Consider the following 22,913-nt stretch of genomic DNA (forward strand, 5'->3'; position numbering starts at 1 on the left):
ATGTATATATCCATAACATACAAATGTATATACATACATTCACAGGTATGTGCATTCTGGTCATAATATAAAACATTCCTTAACATGGGTCACTGTCAAATAAGATCGAAAGCATTGTTCTTCAGACTAAATAGCTTCAGCTATACTCTTTCCAATTTTTTCTCCTAGCTAGGGCAGAGCACTCCTACCACAATACTGGATCCATCCCAGCTTTTTTCATTTCACATGCCATCTCCACCGTGAAGCTCTCTCATTGCCCTACCCCAATCCCAAACACCAACCACAGAAAATCTGGGTATGATCTTTCCTCTTTTTCTATATCCCATAGCATTTTGTTTTTCTTAAGGCAAATTTCATACAGCACATTTTTATTTGCTATCATTTTCAGTAGACTACAGATCCCTTGTGGACCTAGACTTAGATAACTTTTTATCTCCATTTTAGGATAACATCTACTTGGGAGATAATTTTAAAATTGTTTAATGAAATATAGGACCTTATCAAATGGGTATACATTAAAACAATATGATTTTCTGTTTTAAAAAGTGTGTTTGGGAGTTCTCTTGTGGTGCAGCAGGTTAAGGATCTGGTATTGTCACTGCAGGGTCTGCTGTGGCCCAGGAACCACAGGCCAAGAGGGCACAGCCCACAAAACAGTAATGTTTGTTATAGAAATTTTAGAAATTACTGGGAAGAAGTAAAGAAATAATATTTGAGGGCTTACTATATATTTGCCAGATATTATAATAGGTACTTTAAATGACTATTTCATTTATTTCTCACAGTGAACTATGAAATTGATATCTTTATTATCCCCAGTTTGCAGATACATTGAGAAAAAACTGACCCTAATCTCATTCACCTGGAGAAAACCACTGTTGATACTTTGTTGTGTCCTACTTTTCTGTGGGTTTATACTTTACCCCCCAATAATGTAGGAATTTATATGGATCACTTTTCAGTTAAATACAGAGATGGTGAGCATTTCAAATCATTAAGCAATATGTTGACCTTTGAACAACACAGGTTTGAACTACTTGAGTTACTTAAACGTGCATTTTTTTCAGTTGAGGTTGATTCAGTCTGCAGATGTGGAGGAACCACATATACAGAAGGCTGTCTATAAGGTACAACGTGGACTTTTGATTTTGCAGAGGGTTGGTGCCCTTGACCCTAATGTTGTTCAAGGGTCAACTGTAGTACTTATACATTAAATAATTATGTTTATAGCTAAACAAAAATATACCAGGTTGATACAGCATTTCTTTGTTTACTACTGAGATTTGTACACTTTTTCACTTTTATTGGTCCAGTGCCTAACATACGGGTGCAACTATTTTTTTCCAGTTTTTCATTCACCTTTTAATTTTGTTTACTTTTTTTTCTTTTGAGGCTGTACCCGTGACATATTGAAGTTCCCAGGCCAGGGGTCAAATCTGAGCCACAGCTGCAACCTGAGCCACATCCTTAACCCACTTCTCCAGCCTGGGGATCAATCCCGTGCTGCCTCAGAGACAATCCCAGATTCTTAACCTGCTGCGCCACAGCAGGAACTCCCTGTTTCAGATTTTGATTAAATTAAATCTGTCAATCTTTTCCTTTTTGTTTTCTCCCTTTGCTATTATGTTTAGAAGGGGTTTCCTATTCAAAGATGACAGCTATTCATACTTAAGTGCTCTCATTTAAAAATTAATATAGTATTTCGTATTATTCAGTGAGATATTCTCAGTATAAAACAGTTTTGATGAAAGGAAAATTTTGAACTATAAAGTGAAATTTTTTCATAATCTGGAGTTCCCATCGTGGTACAGTGGAAACGAATCCGACTAGGAACTATGAGGTTGTGTGTTCGATCCTTGGTCTCACTCAGTGGGTTCAAAATCTGTTATTGCCGTGAGCTGTGGTGTAGGTTGCAGACACATCTCAGATCCTGTGTTGCTGTGACTGTGGCGTAGGCCAGCAGATATAGCTTCGATTTGACCCCTAGCCTGGGAAACGCCATGTGCCACAGGTGTGGCCCTAAAAAGCAAAAAAAAAAAAAAAAAAAAAAAAAAAAAAAAAAAAAAAAATTTTCATAACCTCACATTGTAATAGTTACAATATTTTGGTGTATGTCCTTACAAAAGTTTTTCCTTGCATAAGGTATCACAATTTTGGGATCATACAGATTTATTTTATGATTCTGTATCATCATTTTTAGTGATTTGAGTTTTCAGTTTTAAAAGTTTATCATATATTTAGCCTATATCTTATTAGGCATTTAAATTGATGTCCAGTGCTTTTTTTTTGTTTTACTATTTTAATTTTTTTCTGTTGTACAGCATGGGGACCAAGTTCCTCTTACATGTATACATTTCCCCCCCCACCCTTTGTTCTGTTGCAATATCAGTATCAAGACATAGTTCTCAATGCTACTCAGCGGGATCTCCTTATAAATCCATTCCAAGTTGTATCCAATAACCCCAAGCTTTGTATCCCTCCCACTTCCTCCCTCTCCCTCTGGGCAGCCACAAGTCTATTCTCCAAGTCCATGATTTTCTTTTCTGTGGAAATGTTCATTTGTGCTGGATATTAGATTCCAGTTATAAGTGATATCATATGGTATTTGTCTTTGTCTTTCTGACTCATTTCACTCAGTATGAGAGTCTCTAGTTCCATCCATGTTGCTGCAAATGGCATTATGTCATTCTTTTTTATGGCTGAGTAGTATTCCATTGTGTATATATACCACATCTTCCGAATCCAATCATCTGTCGATGGACATTTGGGTTGTTCCCATGTCCTGGCTATTGTGAATAGTGCTGCAATGAACATGCGGGTGCATGTGTCTTTTTCAAGGAATCTCTTGTCTGGATATATGCTTAAGAGTGGGATTGCAGGGTCATATGGAAGTTTTATGTATAGATTTCTAAGGTATCTCCAAACTGTTCTCCATAGTGGCTGTACCAGTTTACATTCCCACCAGCAGTGCAGGAGGGTTCCTTTTTCTCCACAACCCCTCCAGCACTTGTTATTGTGGACTTGCTACTGATGGCCATTCTGACTGGTGTGAGGTGGTATCTCATGGTAGTTTTGATTTGCATTTCTCTTATAATCAGCGATGTTGAGCATTTTTTCATGTGCTTGTTGGCCATCTGTTTATCTTCCTTGGAGAACAGTCTATTCAGGTCTTTTGCCCATTTTTCCATTGGGTGATTGGCTTTTTTGCTGTTGGGTTGTATAAGTTGCTTATATATTCTAGAGATTAAGCCCTTGTCAGTTGCATCATGTGAAATTGTTTTCTCCCATTCTGTAAGTTGTCTTTTTGTTTCCTTTTGGGTTTCGTTTGCTGTGCAAAAGCTTTTCAGTTTGATTAGGTCCCATGGATTTATTTTTGCTCTTATTTCTATTGCTTTGGGAGACTAACCTGAGAAAATATTCATGATGTTGATGTCAGAGAGTGTTTTGCCTGTGTTCTCTTCTAGAGTTTGATGGTGTCCTGTCTTATATTTAAGTCTTTCAGCCATTTTGAGTTTATTTTTGTGCATGGTGTGAGGGTGTGTTCTAGTTTCATTGCTTTGCATGCAGCTGTCCAGGTTTCCCAGCGATGCTTGCTGAATAGACTTTCTTTTTCCCATTTTAAGTTCTTGCCTCCCTTGTCAAAGATTAATTGACCATAGGTGTCAGGGTTTATTTCCGGGTTCTCTATTCTGTTCCGTTGGTCTGACTGTCTGTTTTGATACCAGTACCATGCTGTTTTGATGACTGTGGCTTTGTAATATTTTTTGAAGTCTGGGAGAGTGATGCCTCCTGCTTGGTTTTTGTTTCTCAGGATTGCTTTGGCGATTCTGGGTCTTTTGTGGTTCCATATAAATGTTTGGATTGTTTGTTCTAGTTCTATGAAGAATGTCATGGGTAATTTGATAGGGATTGCATTGAATCTGTAGATTGCTTTGGGTAGGATGGCCATTTTTACAATATTGATTTTTCCAATCCACGAACATGGACTATCTTTCCATTTCTTTACGTCTTCTTTGATTTCTTTGATTATAGTTTTATAGTTCTCAGCATATAAGTCCTTTACCTCCTTGGTCAGGTGTCTTCCGAGGTATTTGATTTTGTGAGGTGCAATTTTAAAAGGTATTTTTGTATTCCTTTTCTAATATTTCATTGTTGGTATACAGAAATGCGACTGACTTCTGAATGTTAATCTTATAGCCTGCTACTTTGCTGAATTTATTAATCAGTTCAAGTAGTTTTTGGGTTGAGTCCTTAGGGTTTCCTATGTATAGTATCATGTCGTCTGCATACAGTGACAGTTTTATCTCTTCGCTTCCTATATGGATACCTTTTCTTTCTTTTGTTTGTGTAATTGCTGTGGCTAGGACTTCCAAAGCTATGTTGAAGAGCAGTGGTGAGAGTGGGCATCCCTGTCTTGTTGCAGATTTGAGTGAGAAGGCTTTCAGTTTTTCTCCATTGAGTATTATATTTGCTGTGGGTTTTTCATAAATGGCTTTGATTATGTTCAGGAATGTTCCCTCTATACCCACTTTGGCAAGAGTTTTGATCATGAATGGATATTGGACTTTGTCAAATGCTTTTTCTGCATCTATTGAGATGATCATATGGTTTTTGACTTTTCTTTTGTTAATGTGGTGTATGACATTGATTGATTTGCATATGTTGAACCATCCTTGTGAACCTGGGATGAACCCTACCTGGTCATGGTGTATGATCTTTTTGATATATTGTTGGATTCGGTTGGCTAAGATTTTGTTGAGAATTTTTGCATCTATATTCATCAAAGATATTGGCTGATAGTTTTCTTTTTTGGTGGTTTCTTTGTCTGGTTTTGGAATGAGGGTGATGGTGGCCTCATAGAATGTCTTTGGGAGTGTTCCTTCTTCTTCAACCTTTTGAAAAAGTTTATGGAGCATGGGCACCAGATCTTCTTTATATGTTCGGTAGAATTTGCCTGTGAAGCCATCTGGTCCTGGGATGTCCAGTGTTTTGTTGTAATAAATCTGCAGTAAAAACTTCCACAGATACTCCCCCCTCACTTACCTATTTAAGGTAAATTCTTAGAAGTGAGATTCCTGGACCTACTAGTATGTGTATTTCTAATTTTGATCCACCAAGCTTATTCCTTATTCCTTAAACTAGAAACTTAACGTGTCAATCTTCCTCACCTGTCACCTTCAACCTCTCATCAAATCCTGTTGATTCTGCCTCCAGATAATTTCTTACATGATATTCTTCTCTCCATTTAAATGGCTTTCATCCTAATCCATGGCATAATCTTCTCTGACCTGGGCTTGAAAGATAAATTTGAAGAGTCTTTCTACCTGTTTTACCCCACTCTGATCCATTTTGCATACAGCAGCCAAAGTGATCCTTTAAAACATCAACCTAACAAGTATAATAAACCCCATAGTCCTGATGTTCAGTATCCTTCACTGCTTTTTGTTTTACTCAGAATAACATGCAGACCCATTCTTAGGGCCTGCAAGGCCCTCCAGTATCAAGCCTTTACCTGTTTTTCCAAAGTCATCTTACACTGTCATGTTCTTAACTAAGCTCCAGCCATGCTTACCTCTTTCCTTCAGATTCTCTAGGCTTTTTCCTGCCTCAGGGCCTTTATGCATACTGCTCTTTCTACCTGGAGAACTCTTACCTTTCTCTCCTTTTTACTTAACCAATTCCTACCCAGTCCCTTTCCAGAGAGAACTAACTATGGTATTTTAAAGAAGTGAAAAAAAGGCTGAATTACAGAATAATAGTGTAGGGTATGGGACAAATGGTTAACTTGGAAAAATCAAGTTAATCTTGTGCCATATATCAAAATATATAAATTTGGGTGCAAAAAATCAAAAGGGACAAGTGAAGAGGAGGGAGACGTGGGCTTGGGTTTAGGATGGAATGTTCTAAAATTGGTTTGTGATGATGGTTGTACAGTTATAAATATCATAAAATTCATTGAATTAATTAAAACACCATTGGGATTCTTCCCCTTAAACTTTTCAAAAGGGATATTATAAAACCAGAATTAGTAGAACTATCTTAGTTCTAAAATGGTGTTTTCTGGAGTTCCTGTTGTGGCTCAGTGGTAGCAAACTTGACTGGTATCCATGAGGATCTGGATTCAATCCCTGGCCCTGCTCAGTGGGTTAAGGATCTGATGTTGCCATGATCTTAGGTATAGGTCGCAGACACAGCTTGGATCTGGCATTGCTGTGGCTGTGGTGTAGGCTGGCAGTTGCAGCTCTCATTCGACCCCTAGCCTGGGACCTTCCATATGCCGCAGGTTGGCCATAAAAACTAACTAAATAAAATAAGATAGTGTTTTCCCTTTTCAGGAAGTAGTTCTAAAAGATGGAAGAATTGAAAGACTAAACTTGGAACTTGAAAGGAAAGATGTTGAGATCCAGAAGCTGAAAAGTGTGATCACTCAGTGGGAGGTTTGTAAATATTTACTGTTGTAAACTAAAATAATTCTATAAATTTTTGTATCTTCTGTTTTTCTTGTATGTAGATATTTTTATATTTGATAGAAATAATATTTCTGCTATTTAGGGTTTTAAACTCATTAACTGTATAATCTGAATGACAGTATATTTTTTATCATAGTAAAATATATATAACATTAAATTTGCCATTTTGACCATTTTTAAGTGTACAATTCAGTTGCATTAAGTACTTTCTCGTTGTGTAACTATCGCCACTATATATTTCCAGAACTTTTTCATCGTCCCAAACAGAAACTCTGTACCCATTAAACTCCCCATTTCCCCTTCCACTACAGTCCTTGGTAACCTCTAACCTCTGTGAATTTGCCTATTTTAGGTCCTTCATATAAGTGGAATCATGATATTTGTCCTTTTGTGTTTGGCTTATTTCACTTGGCATAGTGTTTTCAACATGTAAACACATGTTGTAGCATGTAGCATATCAGAACTTTATTCTTTTATGGCTGAACAATGCTCCACTCTATGTGTATGCCACATTTTTGTTTTTTCATCTGTTGGTGGACACTTGTGCCATTTCCACCTTGTGGCTGTCATGAATAATACTGCCGTGAATATTGGTGTATAAGAATCTGAGTCCCTTCTTTTAATTTTTTTGTTATCTACCTAAGAGTGGAATTTCTGGATCATATGGTAATTTTATTTTTAACTTTTAAAAAATCCATCAGGAGTTCCCATCGTGGCGCAGTGGTTAACGAATCCGACTAGGAACCATGAGGTTGCGGGTTCGGTCCCTGCCCTTGCTCAGTGGGTTAATGATCTGGCGTTGCCGTGAGCTGTGGTGTAGGTTGCAGACGCGGCTCGGATCCCGCGTTGCTGTGGCTCTGGTGTAGGCCGGTGGCTACAGCTCCGATTCAACCCCTAGCCTGGGAACCTCCATATGCTGCGGGAGCGGCCCAAGAAATAGCAACAACAACAAAAGACAAAAAGACAAAAGACCAAAAAAAAAAAAAAAATGAAAAAATCCATCAAACTACTTTCCATAGCAACTATATGTGTGTGTGTGTGTGTGTGTGTGTGTGTGTGTGTATCACGTTAAAGATCCACCAGCAATGCACAAGGATACCATTTTCTCTGCATCCTCACCAACACTTGTTATTTATACAATTTATTTTTACATCTTATGTACAATTATTTATTTTTATTGAAGTGTAGTTCATTTATAGTGTTGTGTTAGTTTCAGGTGTATAGCAAAGTGATTCAGCTATACACACATATATATCTATATTTTTCAGGTTCTTTTCCCTTATAGGTTATTATAAAATATTGGGTATATTTCCCTGTGCTATATAGTAGGTCCTTGTGGGGTATCTATTTTATACATAGTAATGTGTATATGTTAATCCCAGACTCCTAATTTATCCCACCTCCTTTCCTCTTGGTATCCATAAGTTTGTTTTCTCTGTGTGTGGGGTCTATACAAACAGTTAATATAGTTCAATATCAAAAAACCAGTTGACCCAATCAGATATTCAGCAGATAATCTAAATAGATATTTCTCCAAAGAAGACTACAGATAGTCCAAAGGCACATGAAAAGATGCTCAGCATCACTAATTATTAGAGAATTGCAAATCAAAACTGCAATAAAGTATCACCTCACATCAATCAGAATGGCCATCATAAAAATTTTACAAATAAGAGTTCCTGTTGTGGATCAGTGGGTTAAGGGTCTGATGTTTTCTGTGTGAGAATGTGGGTTCACTCCTTGACCTCGCTTAACGGGTTAAGGATCCAGCATTGTCTCAGGCTGTGGGGTAGGTCACAGATGTGGCTCAGATCCGGTGTTCCCATGGCTGTGGCATAGGCCTCAGCTATAACTCTGATTTGACTGTAAAAAAGAAAAAAAGTTTACAAGTAAATGCTAGAAGAGGATGTGGAGAAAAAGGAACACTCCTGCCCTGTTGGGAATGTAAACTGTTGTAGCCACTGTGGAGAACAATATGGAGGTTTCTTAAAAAACTAAAAATAGAACTACCATATGATCCAGCATTCCCACTCCTGGGCATACATCCAGAGAAAACCATAACTCTAAAAAAACATGCCCCCCAGTGTTCACTGCAACACTGTTTACAATACCCAAGACATGGAAGCAACCTAAATGTCCACTGACAGATGATTAGATAAAGACGATGTGGTATATTTATACAGCAGAGTATTACTCAGATATACAATTTATTTTAACCACAAGCTTATTTATTACTCTCTTCCTTCGACTTAAAAAAAAATCTCTTAATCATTTAAAGTACCATTCTTTTTTTTGAACTAATATTTATCCACTCAACTGTTATGTGTTAAATGCCTATAATATGCCAAGTGCTTTTCTGGGCCTTAAATATACAATAATGAAAAAAAATAAATCAAGTTCCAGGAGTTCCCACTGTGGCACAGCAGGTTAAGAATCTGGTACTATCTCTGCAGCAGCTCACGCTGCTGCTGAGATGCTGGTTCATTCCGTCCTTGGCCTGGTGCAGGGAATTAAGGATCCAGCATGGCCACATCTTTGTGTAGGTCGCAGCTGTGGCTTGGATACAATCCCTGGCACAGGAACTTCTATATGCTGCTGTGGCCAAAAAATATATATATAAATAAATAAATAGTTACAGCCCTGATAGTTCTTATATTTTCCTTCCGCTTTCACTCATGCCTTTAAGAATCATCCCTGCTAAAACCCTTATGGACTGCACCCACTTCTCTCTTAGCTTTTTCTGTCATTTATATTTTTCTTTGCTTTCATTGAGCAATTACCATGTGTTAGGCACAGTAAATACAAAGATGAGTTAGTAAGAAACTTATAGTCTAAAGGAGAAGATAAACATGTAATTGCCATATGAAGTAGAATTTGTAATTGAGGTTTGACAGATTGTTCCAGAAGCCAAGAAACAGGAATGAATCCATTGCTGCTATTGAAAATAGGTAAGGATTTCACAAAAAAGAGTTTTTCCAGATAAAACAGTGCATCCAGAGGCATGAAAATGGTAGAAAAATACGTTGTTCTTGACATTTAGAGAAATGGGAAGTTGTAGGTGAGATTGGAGATGTTAGTTGGGGTCAGAATTTGAAGGCTCTGCATTTTAGACAGAGAGTAAAAGTTTTAGAAAGGAAGTGACATAAGAATTGTTTTGTGGGAGATAATGCGCATAGCTTAGGCATAGAGTGAAGCTAGTCTGGTAACATAATTTAACAGAAATTGAATGTAAAAGGAAGAACACATTTTGAACTCTCTTGGGGAATGGGAGCTAATAGATCCCATTTTGGACATGAGCTTGAAATGCTGTGGATGCAGGCATAGATGTTCAGGGTGTTGAACATCTGTGTTGGACGCAGTGGAGTCAAAGCATATGTGCATTTAAGTGTCCTCTTTTTCATGAAATTAAAAATACCAATGAAGGCACTGTATATTTCTTACTTTATTATAAATTGCACAGTACTAGGATTATATACTTTTATGTTTTTATAGATACATTTACTGTTCAGGATTGTATATACAAAACTATATATGTTGTTTTTATGGGCAATATAAAGAATTTTCTTGGGTAATTTTGCTCATTTGCAATTTTTGCTTTATGAGCTGGCTTTAGACCTTGGCAACTAACTAAAATGGTGTCTCCCAGGAGCTCCCACTCTGGCACAGTAAGTTAAGAATCCAACTGCCGTGGCTCAGGTTGCCACAGAGGTGCGAGTTCAGTCTCCAGCCTGGCGCAGTACGTTAAAGAATCTGGCATTTGCCACAGCTGGGGCTCAGATTCAGTCCCTGGCTGGGCACTTCCTTATGCTGAAGGTGTGGCAAAAAAAAAAAAAAAAAAAAGCCTGATCTGGACCTTGGACAAAAGGCTTGAGTTCAAGATAAGAGTCTGATGAGCTGTTAACATTGATTGAAGCCCTGAGAATGGGAATCTCATAGTGGATACAGTTTTATATTCCCAGTAGATATATTTCTGTATTCATAGTGAGTATAGTTGATTGTTTTTTTCCTTCATATTTTTATGCTTCCATCTGATGTATCTATCTCCCTTCTTCATTTCTAAACTTCTCAAAAGTCCTACTCCCTTTATGTTTACTATGGTGCTTGCTTCTTCCATTCAGTGTATTTGTTGGCACTGGTACTCAGTAACATTGATTTATCCTCAGTGATTTACTGGACAGAGTATTTATTAAAAGTCATCTATTGGACATAATTTAAAATACATTAAGTTTGTTTTACAAGAAAGATTCTTGAATCTGGTAACTTCTGTACATATATGTGTACATGTTGAGAGCAGAAATGTCAAGTTTTGGGGTTTCTTTCTTTTCTTTTCTTTCTCTCTGCCGTAACTGCAGTATATGGAAGTTCCTGGGCTGGGGAAATCCAAGCTGCAGCGGAAGCCTATGCCACAACCACAGCAACACTGGATCTGAGCCACATCTGCAACCTGTACTAGTTCATGCATCAACACCAGATCCTTAACCCACTGAGTGAGGCTAGGGATCAAACCCACATCCTCACAGAGACAACGTCAGGTCCTTAACTCACTGAGCCACAATGGGAACTCCTATGACAAGTTTCTTATATTGATCTCTTTCTTTCCCTGACCTTTTGTATTTCTATAATTATTTAATATATTGTTTTCTCTAATATGTTAAATATTTATGAATAATTCAGTGTGTGTTATTATGTCGAATAAGTGTTAGTATGGGGGGAATTCCCTGGAACATGGCTGTTCATGTGGGAATACAGTTCCTAAATTGTTCATAGTATAGAACTGTATCATTTATGTAGTTTGAAAAGAAGCTAAGCCATTTGAAAAAAAAAAGTTGAAAAATAATTGAAAGACATTTCTGTAAATTATTAATTCGTGTCAAAAATTAACAATATTTAGTTAATTGCTACTTCAGTATTTAGTTAGTGAAATAATGAACTGAGAGGTTAGTAAAACCTTAGCTGAACAAATAAGAGAGCCATGCTGTACAGCAATCACTACCAGTGGTATAAAATTAATATACTACATGGATTTTAAATGAAAAATAAAAAATTAGTTTTTAAGTAAAAATTAAAATTTTATTAAGTAAAACTAAATGAAAAATCATTTTCTCAGTCATACTGGCCACATTTCCTGTAGTTAGTAGCCACTTATTGGACAGTGGCAGATATAGAACAGACACATTTCTAGTATAGTACTGGTATGGAACTATGAATCATTTTTCTTTTTGTTTTCATTGAATTATTTTGAATTGTATAAGGATTTTACTTGAGGAAGAAAAGAGAAATACTTCAGGAAAATTTAGTATTCTACTCTTCTTTAGTTTTCAATCACATGTAATAATTATTATACCAAGAATTTAATTAAGCAATAGACAGTTCCAAATATTTTCCTCCATCTTGTTTCTTTCAGAAGTAATTTTTGTCTTTGAGCAAGGCTAGAATTTATAGCTCCATAAACTGGTAGTAAATCATTTTAATTATATCATTTGCTTTCTTAAAGTAAAATATTTTTTCTTTGACTATTAGGCAAAGTATAAAGAAGTAAAGGCAAGAAATGCACAGTTATTGAAAATGCTTCAGGAAGGTGAAAGTAAGTGATTTCTATGTTTTTTTAGAATTAAAAGTTAATCTTTAAAATAAGATAGCTTTTCAAGATATATGATTTATCAACTCAACAAAATAAAAAGGTTTCCCAAAGTGATACAAACTGGATTGTTGCTGACACTTTTACTATTACAAGTTTCTCTTACAGCAGCTTAGTATTACACAAGTTTACAACTATTCAGGTAAGAAACTTGAAAATTCAATTCTTATAAATTACTGGACTCTATTTAGAGAGAAAACAAGAACTTTTGCTTAAGATTGTGCTTATTATCAGAGGAGAAGGCCTATCATCATTTTAGGTTTTCCTTTTCCCTCCCCTCTGGGACTCTTCATACTTTGCTGCCACTCTAAACTTTTGGCAGTAGATCACCAGCAGGAAGCCAAAGAATCAGTCAAAAATGACTAGAGAATGTATAACTGGATCACTTTGCTGTACAGCAGAAATTGACAGAACATTGTAAATCAGCTATGATAGAAAAAAATGTTTAAAAAGTGACTAGAGATAATGAGTAAAGTTGGTGTTATATGAAAACCCCCCACATCCGTTGCATTCCTCAATATGTGTATCTAGCGATACTAACCTGGAAAGCTCATAACAGAATTTTCCATTCTTAACAGAAAGCGAGTGTGTCTTAAGTTTGCAAAAGAAAATTATGAACCATGAAAATCTTCTTCTAAACAGATAAAGTTAAGTGTAATAAACAATTTCCCAGAGTTCCCAGATGGCTCAGCAGGTTAATGATCTGGCATTGTCATTGCTGTTACGTGAGTTTGATCCCTGGCCCAAGAACTTCCACGTGTCACAGGACATGGCCAAACAAACAAAATTTCCCATGTTAACAAAGTTTAATGAATTCCCCAAATATAGCCTCCTGTGTGTACTGTATAGCCCTTTAGAAATTATGAAGCTTATCTTAAAGGATAAGTAAATAAGATTTCAAAAATTGTTTCAAATATGAAGATACTGGGTATGGAAATGTCCAACCAAAACTTAAACTATTACATAACAGTTATCAACATTTAGTAAAAACCTGAAATCATGTCCAATTGAATAGAACATGTAGTCTTAGAGTCAAACATTTTTAATAACTTTACTATTTTTATAATATAACTGTAACTTAACTGTTACATAGCTTAACTAGGAAAAATTGAAGTTAAAGAATAATGGGAAAAAGCATTATTTGAACAATTTACATATCACTAGCCTGAGATTAATTTAGATCTGTGCATGTGAGTGAGCTCCACGTGGATCATTTAATGAATAAAATTATCAAAATCAGAGTTCCCGTCATGGTGCAATAGAAACAAATCTGACTAGGAACCATGAGGTTATAGGTTTGGTCCCTGGCCTCATTCAGTGCGTTAAGGATCTGGCATTGGCATGAGCTGTAGTATAGGTTGGCAGACCTGGCTTGGATCTGGCATTGCTGTGGCTGTGGTGTAGGCCGACAGTGTAGCTCCAATTCGACCCCTAGCCTGTGAACCTCCATATGCCGTGGCTGCGGCCCTAAAAAATTAAAACAAACAAACAAACACAAAAAAACCTAAAGAAACTGTCCACAAGATATATTTATAATTGAAGTAATTAAGGGTATCACTGGGCATTGGATGTATAATTTTAAAATATTAAAAATAAAGTAGTATTCCTTTATGAAACTTTGTGGAAAGTAAGTTAACTGTCAAAAACTTATGATCAAAAATAGATTAAAAATGAACCAACTGTATGAAAAAATAAAAATCATTTAAACTTTAAAAAAAAGCTACCAACACCAATGTCTATGCTCCATACTATAAATAAGTAGAATAATTTTACATAGGACCATTACATGAAAAACAGAGTATACAAAACTCAAAAGCATTTTTAGTATATACAAATACAGTTAGTTTTGCTATAATGCAGTGTGTTTTTCCTAAAAATCACTAATCTCTACAAAATCATACAATTTAAACCGGAAGGATTATAGGCAAAATGGAGTTAGGAGTATACAATATTCAAAAATTTCATCATAGACACATTTAAAAAAGATAGAAACAGGAACAGTTTTATACACATTAAATGGTTAAACACGTAAACATTATAATAAAAATGACACTTGACTCTGAAGACAACCTAAAGTTTGCTGTAGAAGTAGGTCTCAGAAGGGATGCAACTTGTGTGTATTACTGTTAAGTGATGGAAAGATGGAAAGTTGGTGTGATTCTTAACATAGTGACATTGTTAGTAGATATTTGAGGTGTGTGGGTGCAGTTTTCTGTGTTCATGGAGTTGTGCTTAAGCACACAATTCATGTTGTGTTCAAGTTGTTCCCTGTTAAATCAATCTCATTGAACACAAAACAGTATTATTGGAAATTGACTGTAAGTGAAATATTACGTAATTGTTAAAAATCACTAGTTCTCAGTGATTGTGTTTAATTCTGGGAATGGATGAGTAGAAAGTACAGTTTGTAGAAGTTCTCAAATTGGTTCTTGAGAGGCTGTGATCCATTTCGTGACACAGCATCTTCCCATAGTTCGTATCACGTTAAACCATGAAAAATAAGTTTGAATGACAGTGTTATATGGAGAGAGCTGTGGTGATATCAGTACTCATATATATTTGAACATTTTTTCCATTTCTAATTTCATTAGTTTTACCTCTTCAGTCTCTCCTATCTTGTTTTCAATGTTGATCTGTTAGTTTTTCATATATTAGCCTTTACTATAGGTTAAGGAAATTGACAGCCATGTGGAAATTTTTAAAGGTTAGGAAACATAGAGGCCAAAATATAGATCTTTTATTTCTCCAAAGAGGGAAAAACCTCCAGACAAATGAATAGTTCTGAGAGACCCCAGATATATGATCATATGAGCTACATTTATTTGACAGTGCTTCACTGGTATGAAAGGTGAGATAAAATAATTTTATGGGCCCTATACTATGCATGCCTTGACAATTTAACAAAACAAACCAAACAGAAACACACTACATTGTTTTTAAAATCTTGCTTTAAGATTAATCAAGCTATTTAAAGTTTTTTTTCCTTAAAAATGTTTTATTTTTCTTCTGTCCTAGTCCTTTTTCATATAGATGGAAAAAATTAATATTTTGTCATATGTGTACAATTAATATTTTAACACCAAAGAAAATGTAAAATTTGCAGTTAAAACTGCTGTGGTGATAATAATGATCAGAATTTATCAGTGAAAATTAAGATCTATATATACATAGGGCCAAGGAATACATTCAATAAGTATGAGGAAAATTAATTTGCCTGCCTTTCTGCTGTCTTGGTTCACTAAAAGTATTGTTAAAGTATCTCGGTGATTGAAAAGATTATACTCCTATTTTTCCTTTTTGTCAGTGAAAGATAAAGCAGAAATACTTCTGCAAGTTGATGAATCACAGAGTATCAAGAATGAGCTAACTATACAGGTAAGAAAAACTACAGGTAGGCTGTTCTTTAGTCTTGAATTGTGAAACTTGACTAAACAAAAACACAGCCCATCAATACTGTAAGAAATTGCTACAAATTATACTTCATTATTATGTAATAGCAAATGAGCGAAGATTCTGTTTACTGTGCTAAGGGAGGTATATATGTCCTAAAGAACAAGGCAAGATAAGGTTGTATTTTAGTTGATGTGGACTATGAACATAGAGACAGAAAGGACATACAGAATTTATGTCCTGTTCGTGGACTTGATATTCCCTCCTTCTTATCCTTATTCTGTGACCTTGTCTTAGAACAGTGAGTTTATCCCCCCATCTTTAATATACAGCTGAGCAAAATGCCTAATTGAAATTGTGTGTGGGGAGAGAGGTTCTCCTCTGATGGTCATTCATTTAGTAGTCAAAATCATCACTGTGAATAAATGTGAAGAATACCTGCCAAAAAAGTCTTTTTTAAATTAATGTTTGATTATAGGTAACTTCACTTCATGCTGCTTTGGAACAAGAAAGATCTAAAGTGAAAGTATTACAAGCCGAATTAGCCAAATATCAGGTATGCTTTTATAATTTTGAGAATGTTTTCATTACAGATAATTCATTTGGTATAGAAATATACATGTGAGAATAGGCCAAAATTTATTCACCAAACATATTAATACTTTTGTTACTATTGGTCATATAATTTACATTTTAGAAAATGTTAAGTTATTCTAGATATTAGTATATACAGCAAAAAAGTAACTCAGAAAAATCCTCGGTACTACATAGATGGTGGGGCATATCTGCCAGTGAATCAATCATAGTGGGGGAAGGTACATGGTGTCATTCATCCCATCATATAGTAAGTTCGATGCCTTGGCAGAGCAATGTCTCTCAGACATCTTCATTGTAAAGATACATTTTCCCCCTTGGTAACTAATAAATAATATATGAAGTTGTAGTTTGAGAATGTGTGAATAATCTTTTCTTTTTACCCAATGGTTTTTATCATCCATTGATGATATTTGTATCAGTTTTAATTTTGGTAGTTGCAAAATAGTGATTTTTCTGATTCTGTCATTCCTTCTGCATTTACAAGCTACCATTCAGCATTTTTTTCTAGATGAAGCAGTTAACAATATCAGGGCTTTGTTTCAATACACATGTATATGTGTGATTATGCACACATATATATGTGTATACACATATGTATGTGTGTCATATAAAATGAGTTAATTAATATGGGATCACAGTCAAAAAAGTTTGAAAGCCTAGAGAACATACTAGCCTAGAGAACATAACAGTTGTTTAGCTCTAGCTTTGACATCTCATTAGGCCAGAAAGGAAGAATTCACCATGCATGGGAGGCTTTGAAAATGATCCTTGAATTATTATCACTTTTTAAAAAATCTTGTTTAGAAGAAAGGTGAGAGTTTTAAGCTGTATAACATTGGTACCTTTGTACAGTGGGTATCTACCCTTGAAGGTTTTTAGTAAATTTATTTTTTTTATTTTCCTGCATTCAGGAAATAAATCTTTTTTTTTTTTGTCTTTTTAGAGCCGCACCCACAGCATATGGAGGTTCCCAGGTAACGTGTCGAATTGGAGATGTAGTCGCTGGCCCACACCACAGCCACACCAGATCCGAGGTGTGTCTGTGACCTACACCACAGCTCATGGCAATGCCAGATCCTTAACCCACTGAGCGAGGCCAGGGATTGAATCTCCATACTCAAGGATACTAGTCAGATTTGTTTCCGCTGAACCATGACAAGAACTCCTAAATCTTGTTTTTAATACATATCATTATACATCTCAGGTTTCACATAACCTCTTCATACTTTTTTTTCCCTCTAAATGAATCTTTGGTCTTTGCAAAACTTTATTATTTAATCAGGAGCGAATAACAGCATTCTTATACTTGATTAAAAAAAAATTTGATGTCAAAATTTTTTGAACCACAAGGTGAAAGTTATAGGCAGGAAAAGGGTGAAACAAAGAGAAGCTGGCAACATTAAGTGGGTCTGGTTCCACGTGCCCCTGACATAACACCACTCTAAGAAATACACTTCCACAGACCACAGACAAGCAGTTCCCAAATTTGGCTGATCGTCAGAATCTCTTGGGAACTTTTTGAATTAGATTATTCAGCTCACTCCTAATAATCATAAATAAGTAGGTCTGGGACAAAGTCTAGATGTTGGAATTTTAAAAATATTACCACTTCAGTGATTCTAGTGATCAACTAAGTTTGGCTGTCATTGCTATAGTTTATAAAAAGGGATTAAAAAAACTATAAAATTGGAGTTCCCGTTGTGGCACAGTGGTTAACGAATCCAACTAGGAACCATGAGGTTGCGGGTTCAATCCCTACCCGTGCTCAGTGGGTTTACGATCCGGCGTTGCCATGAGCTGTGGTGTAGGTCGCAGACGCGGCTCGGATCCAGCGTTGCTGTGGCTGTGGCATAGGCTGGCGGCTACAGCTCCAATTAGACCCCTAGCCTGGGAACCTCCATATGCTGTGGGAGCAGCTCAAGAAATGGCAAAAAGACAAAAACAAAACAAAACAAAACAAAAACTGTAGAATTATTGCAAATACATCAAACCATTATTTATGGTTAAAAGGAAGGGTAAGCTAGTTACATAAGAGTAACTTTTCTTTTTTGTACATTTGTACTTTCTCTTTTTAATTTTTTTTCCCCACTGTACAGCAAGGGTATCAAGTTATCCTTACATGTATACATTTTTTCCCCCTCCCTTGTTCTGTTGCAATATCAGTATCAAGACATAGTTCTCAATGCTACTCAGCAGGATCTCCTTGTAAATCTATTCTAAGTTGTGTCTGATAAGCCCAAGCTCCCAATCTCTCCCACTCCCTCCCTCTCCCCCTGGGCAGCTACAAGTCTATTCTCCAAGTCCATGATTTTCTTTTCTGTGGAGATGTTCATTTGTGCTGGATATTAGATTCCAGTTATAAGTGATATCATATGGTATTTGTCTTTGTCTTTCTGACTCATTTCACTCAGTATGAGAGTCTCTAGTTCCATCCATGTTGCTGCAAATGGCATTATGTCATTCTTTTTTATGGCTGAGTAGTATTCCATTGTGTATATATACCACATCTTCCGAATCCAATCATCTGTCGATGGACATTTGGGTTGTTCCCATGTCCTGGCTATTGTGAATAGTGCTGCAATGAACATGCGGGTGCATGTGTCTCTTTTAAGTAGAGTTTTGTCCGGATAGATGCTCAAGAGTGGGATTGCAGGGTCATATGGAAGTTTTATGTATAGATTTCTAAGGTATCTCCAAACTGTTCTCCATAGTGGCTGTACCAGTTTACATTCCCACCAGCAGTGCAGGAGGGTTCCTTTTTCTCCACAACCCCTCCAGCACTTGTTATTGTGGACTTGCTACTGATGGCCATTCTGACTGGTGTGAGGTGGTATCTCATGGTAGTTTTGATTTGCATTTCTCTTATAATCAGCGATGTTGAGCATTTTTTCATGTGCTTGTTGGCCATCTGTTTATCTTCCTTGGAGAACAGTCTATTCAGGTCTTTTGCCCATTTTTCCATTGGGTGATTGGCTTTTTTGCTGTTGGGTTGTATAAGTTGCTTATATATTCTAGAGATTAAGCCCTTGTCAGTTGCATCATGTGAAATTGTTTTCTCCCATTCTGTAAGTTGTCTTTTTGTTTCCTTTTGGGTTTCGTTTGCTGTGCAAAAGCTTTTCAGTTTGATTAGGTCCCATGGATTTATTTTTGCTCTTATTTCTATTGCTTTGGGAGACTAACCTGAGAAAATATTCATGATGTTGATGTCAGAGAGTGTTTTGCCTGTGTTCTCTTCTAGAGTTTGATGGTGTCCTGTCTTATATTTAAGTCTTTCAGCCATTTTGAGTTTATTTTTGTGCATGGTGTGAGGGTGTGTTCTAGTTTCATTGCTTTGCATGCAGCTGTCCAGGTTTCCCAGCGATGCTTGCTGAATAGACTTTCTTTTTCCCATTTTAAGTTCTTGCCTCCCTTGTCAAAGATTAATTGACCATAGGTGTCAGGGTTTATTTCCGGGTTCTCTATTCTGTTCCGTTGGTCTGACTGTCTGTTTTGATACCAGTACCATGCTGTTTTGATGACTGTGGCTTTGTAATATTTTTTGAAGTCTGGGAGAGTGATGCCTCCTGCTTGGTTTTTGTTTCTCAGGATTGCTTTGGCGATTCTGGGTCTTTTGTGGTTCCATATAAATGTTTGGATTGTTTGTTCTAGTTCTATGAAGAATGTCATGGGTAATTTGATAGGGATTGCATTGAATCTGTAGATTGCTTTGGGTAGGATGGCCATTTTTACAATATTGATTTTTCCAATCCACGAACATGGACTATCTTTCCATTTCTTTACGTCTTCTTTGATTTCTTTGATTATAGTTTTATAGTTCTCAGCATATAAGTCCTTTACCTCCTTGGTCAGGTGTCTTCCGAGGTATTTGATTTTGTGAGGTGCAATTTTAAAAGGTATTTTTGTATTCCTTTTCTAATATTTCATTGTTGGTATACAGAAATGCGACTGACTTCTGAATGTTAATCTTATAGCCTGCTACTTTGCTGAATTTATTAATCAGTTCAAGTAGTTTTTGGGTTGAGTCCTTAGGGTTTCCTATGTATAGTATCATGTCGTCTGCATACAGTGACAGTTTTATCTCTTCGCTTCCTATATGGATACCTTTTCTTTCTTTTGTTTGTCTAATTGCTGTGGCTAGGACTTCCAAAGCTATGTTGAAGAGCAGTGGTGAGAGTGGGCATCCCTGTCTTGTTGCAGATTTGAGTGAGAAGGCTTTCTACATTTGTACTTTCCATATTTTTAAAATGAGTATTTGGGAGTTCCCGTCGTGGCGCAGTGGTTAACGAATCTGACTAGGAACCATGAGGTTGTGGGTTTGGTCCCTGCCCTTGCTCATTGGGTTAACAATCCGGCGTTGCCGTGAGCTGTGGTGTAGGTCGCAGACGCGGTTTGGATCCCGCGTTGCTGTGGCTCTGGCGTAGGCTGGCGGCTACAGCTCCGATTCGACCCCTAGCCTGGAAACCTCCATATGCTGTTGGAGCGGCCCAAAGAAATAGCAAAAAGACAAAAATAATAAAAATTAAAAAAAATTAAAATGAGTATTTGCTTTTTGAATTAGAATAAGGCAGAAAATGTTATGTTAAAAGTAGGTTATGAGTTCCCCTCATGGCGCAGCAGAAAGAAATCTGACTAGGAACGATGAGGTTGTGGGTTTGATCCCTGGCCTCACTCAGTGGGTTAAGGATCCAGCGTTGTTGTGAGCTCTGGTGTAGGTTGCAGATGTGGCTCAGATCTGGCGTTGCTGTGGCTGTGGCGTAGGCTAGCAGCTGTAGTTCCAGTTAGACCCCTAGCTGAGAACCTCCACAAGCCGTGGGTATGGCCCTCAAAAAAAGAAATGTAGGAGTTCCTGTTGTGGCTCTGTGGTTAACAAATCTTACTAGGAACCATGAGGTTGCGGGTTCAATCCCTGGCTCGCTCAGTGGGTTGGGGATCCGGCATTGCCGTGAGCTGTGGTGTAGGTCCCAGACGTGGTTCGGATCCCGTGTTGCTGTCGTTCTGACATAAGCCGGCAGCTACAGCTCCAATTACACCCCTAGCCTGGGAACCTCCATATGCTGAGGCAGTGGACCTAGAAAAGGCAAAAAGACAAAAAAAAAAGTTGGTAATGAAAAATACTTCCTGTCTTTTAAGCTACCTTTTTTTTTGTCTCAAGTCAAATACCATAGATGGAGATTCATTTGGAACAAATGAAATACAGATTTATATATGTCACTGGGCAATGTGAAATGTATTATCTTTTCATCTCACTGATGAAAAAAATCATATTTCTAATGCTAATATGAACAAAGCTATACAGAACTTGAATTAGAAACTGAATTGCCCAATATGGTAATGAACTGAATTCCCAAATTTACTGATCATGTGGAACAAATTGTTTATTTTATAAGGTATTGATCAATTTTTTTTATTTTTTAAAACAATATGGGACAGTGAAAATGAACTCTAAAAAATAAGATACTGGTGATCATATTAAGTCTAGACTAACTCAAATAGATAACTGTTTTCTACTATCTACTTCAACCATTTGTAGAAATAACTAGTGGTATGTTCATTCAAATTTGCAACAAACTCAAGAAAGAAATGGCTTCCTTTTCATACTCAAAAATGCCATTGGTCTTATTTATTCTTAAAAAAAAAAGATGTCCCCAAAGTGTTTCTTCTTAAATAATTCACCCTATTTTTCTTTACAGGCTGGCAGAAAAGGGAAAAGAAACTCTGAATCCGACCAGTGTAGGTGATTCCATTAGCCTTTGAGGTCAACACAAAAATTAAAACTTTCAGGGTTTTGCAAAAATGTATATATTTAATGCTGTGCAACTGCTAAACTATGCAGTTTTTGTTGAGGAAACTTAAAATGATTAGCTAACAGTCTATAATTTTATGTCCTTTTGGCTTAAAGTGAAAAGAAGAAAAATAGAATTCCAGCAGAACTCAGTGATTATTGTCTACTATTCATACTTCTTATCACTTTAGTTTTTCATCAGTCAATAAAATTAATTTTCTCTTCCATTGATATGTTTGATTTTTTAAAAAATTTCAATGTGGAAGTATTATTTTTGCTTACAGCACATTTTATAGTGGATTTAAGCTCAGAAAATATTTACTCAGCATTTCCTGCATGCTAAATGCTATAGGACATATAAGATATCCTCAGATAGCTTCTGCTCAAGGAAAACAGAAGGTAAGAATGGGTAATGATAGCAGCAAAAATAACTACCATACATATTAGAATGTTCTATCGCATTGTTTGGAAATTGAGAAAACTTGCATTTGATAGTTTTTGGAGGGTGAATACCTTTTCTATAATTTTTTTGAGAAGCATTCCAAACTGAAGGAGTAAAATATGGGCTGAAATATTTGTATACAAACCAATCTGGCTTGAGGACTGAAATGTGACACACTGAGAATAGGAAGAGTGTTAATGCAGAGGAGGAATGAAGAGAGATTTTTTCCATCCGTGTAATCAATTAGTAGTTCATGGGATTGATTTTTTTTTTAGTGTAGTCAGTGAAATAACAAATATGATTAAAATACAGAGGTTTTTTGGTTTTATAACAAAGATAAACATATAAATACTGGGATTGGCCTTCAAAACCAGAATAATATGAAAGACTCCATGACAGTCTTTAAGAAAAAATAATGTCATCATTGCTTATATATCTGGCTTCTTCCATGAGCTTACATGACTCTTGAAAATAACACTTAGTTCTCTTTGTGGCACAAACTAGATGTTAAAAAATTATTTGTTTAATTAATTGATAAAATGGTAAAGCTTTTAAAGATAGTTTTCCCATAATTTTACTTTGATTAATAATAGG

The 22,913-nt window shown here is 36.2% G+C and overlaps 1 protein-coding gene across 7 annotated transcripts in view; it reads left to right on the forward strand.

Annotated features, from left to right (window-relative positions):
- Window positions 1-22,104, forward strand: part of GKAP1 (G kinase anchoring protein 1) — an 89,190-nt gene extending 67,086 nt beyond the window's left edge. For 4 of the 7 annotated variants that reach the window (XM_005668028.3, XM_013980151.3, XM_013980150.3 and 1 more), the window contains 5 exons: window positions 6,336-6,437; window positions 11,991-12,054; window positions 15,413-15,483; window positions 15,977-16,054; window positions 21,786-22,104. In XM_005668028.3, coding sequence (XP_005668085.1) covers window positions 6,336-6,437; window positions 11,991-12,054; window positions 15,413-15,483; window positions 15,977-16,054; window positions 21,786-21,833 — 363 coding nt within the window. In that variant the 3' untranslated portion in view covers window positions 21,834-22,104. The remainder of the gene's footprint in view (window positions 1-6,335; window positions 6,438-11,990; window positions 12,055-15,412; window positions 15,484-15,976; window positions 16,055-21,785) is intronic. The other 3 variants (XM_084979820.1, XM_084979821.1, XM_084979822.1) reach the window with 1 other exon arrangement.
- Window positions 22,105-22,913: the final 809 nt, after the last annotated feature.

Source organism: Sus scrofa, chromosome 10 (genome assembly GCF_054392235.1).
Source record: "Sus scrofa isolate SSC_HxYL_T2T_F1_AM1 chromosome 10, Sscrofa_HxYL_maternal_Yorkshire_Landrace_v2.0, whole genome shotgun sequence".
Classification (NCBI taxonomy): Eukaryota; Metazoa; Chordata; class Mammalia; order Artiodactyla; family Suidae; genus Sus; species Sus scrofa.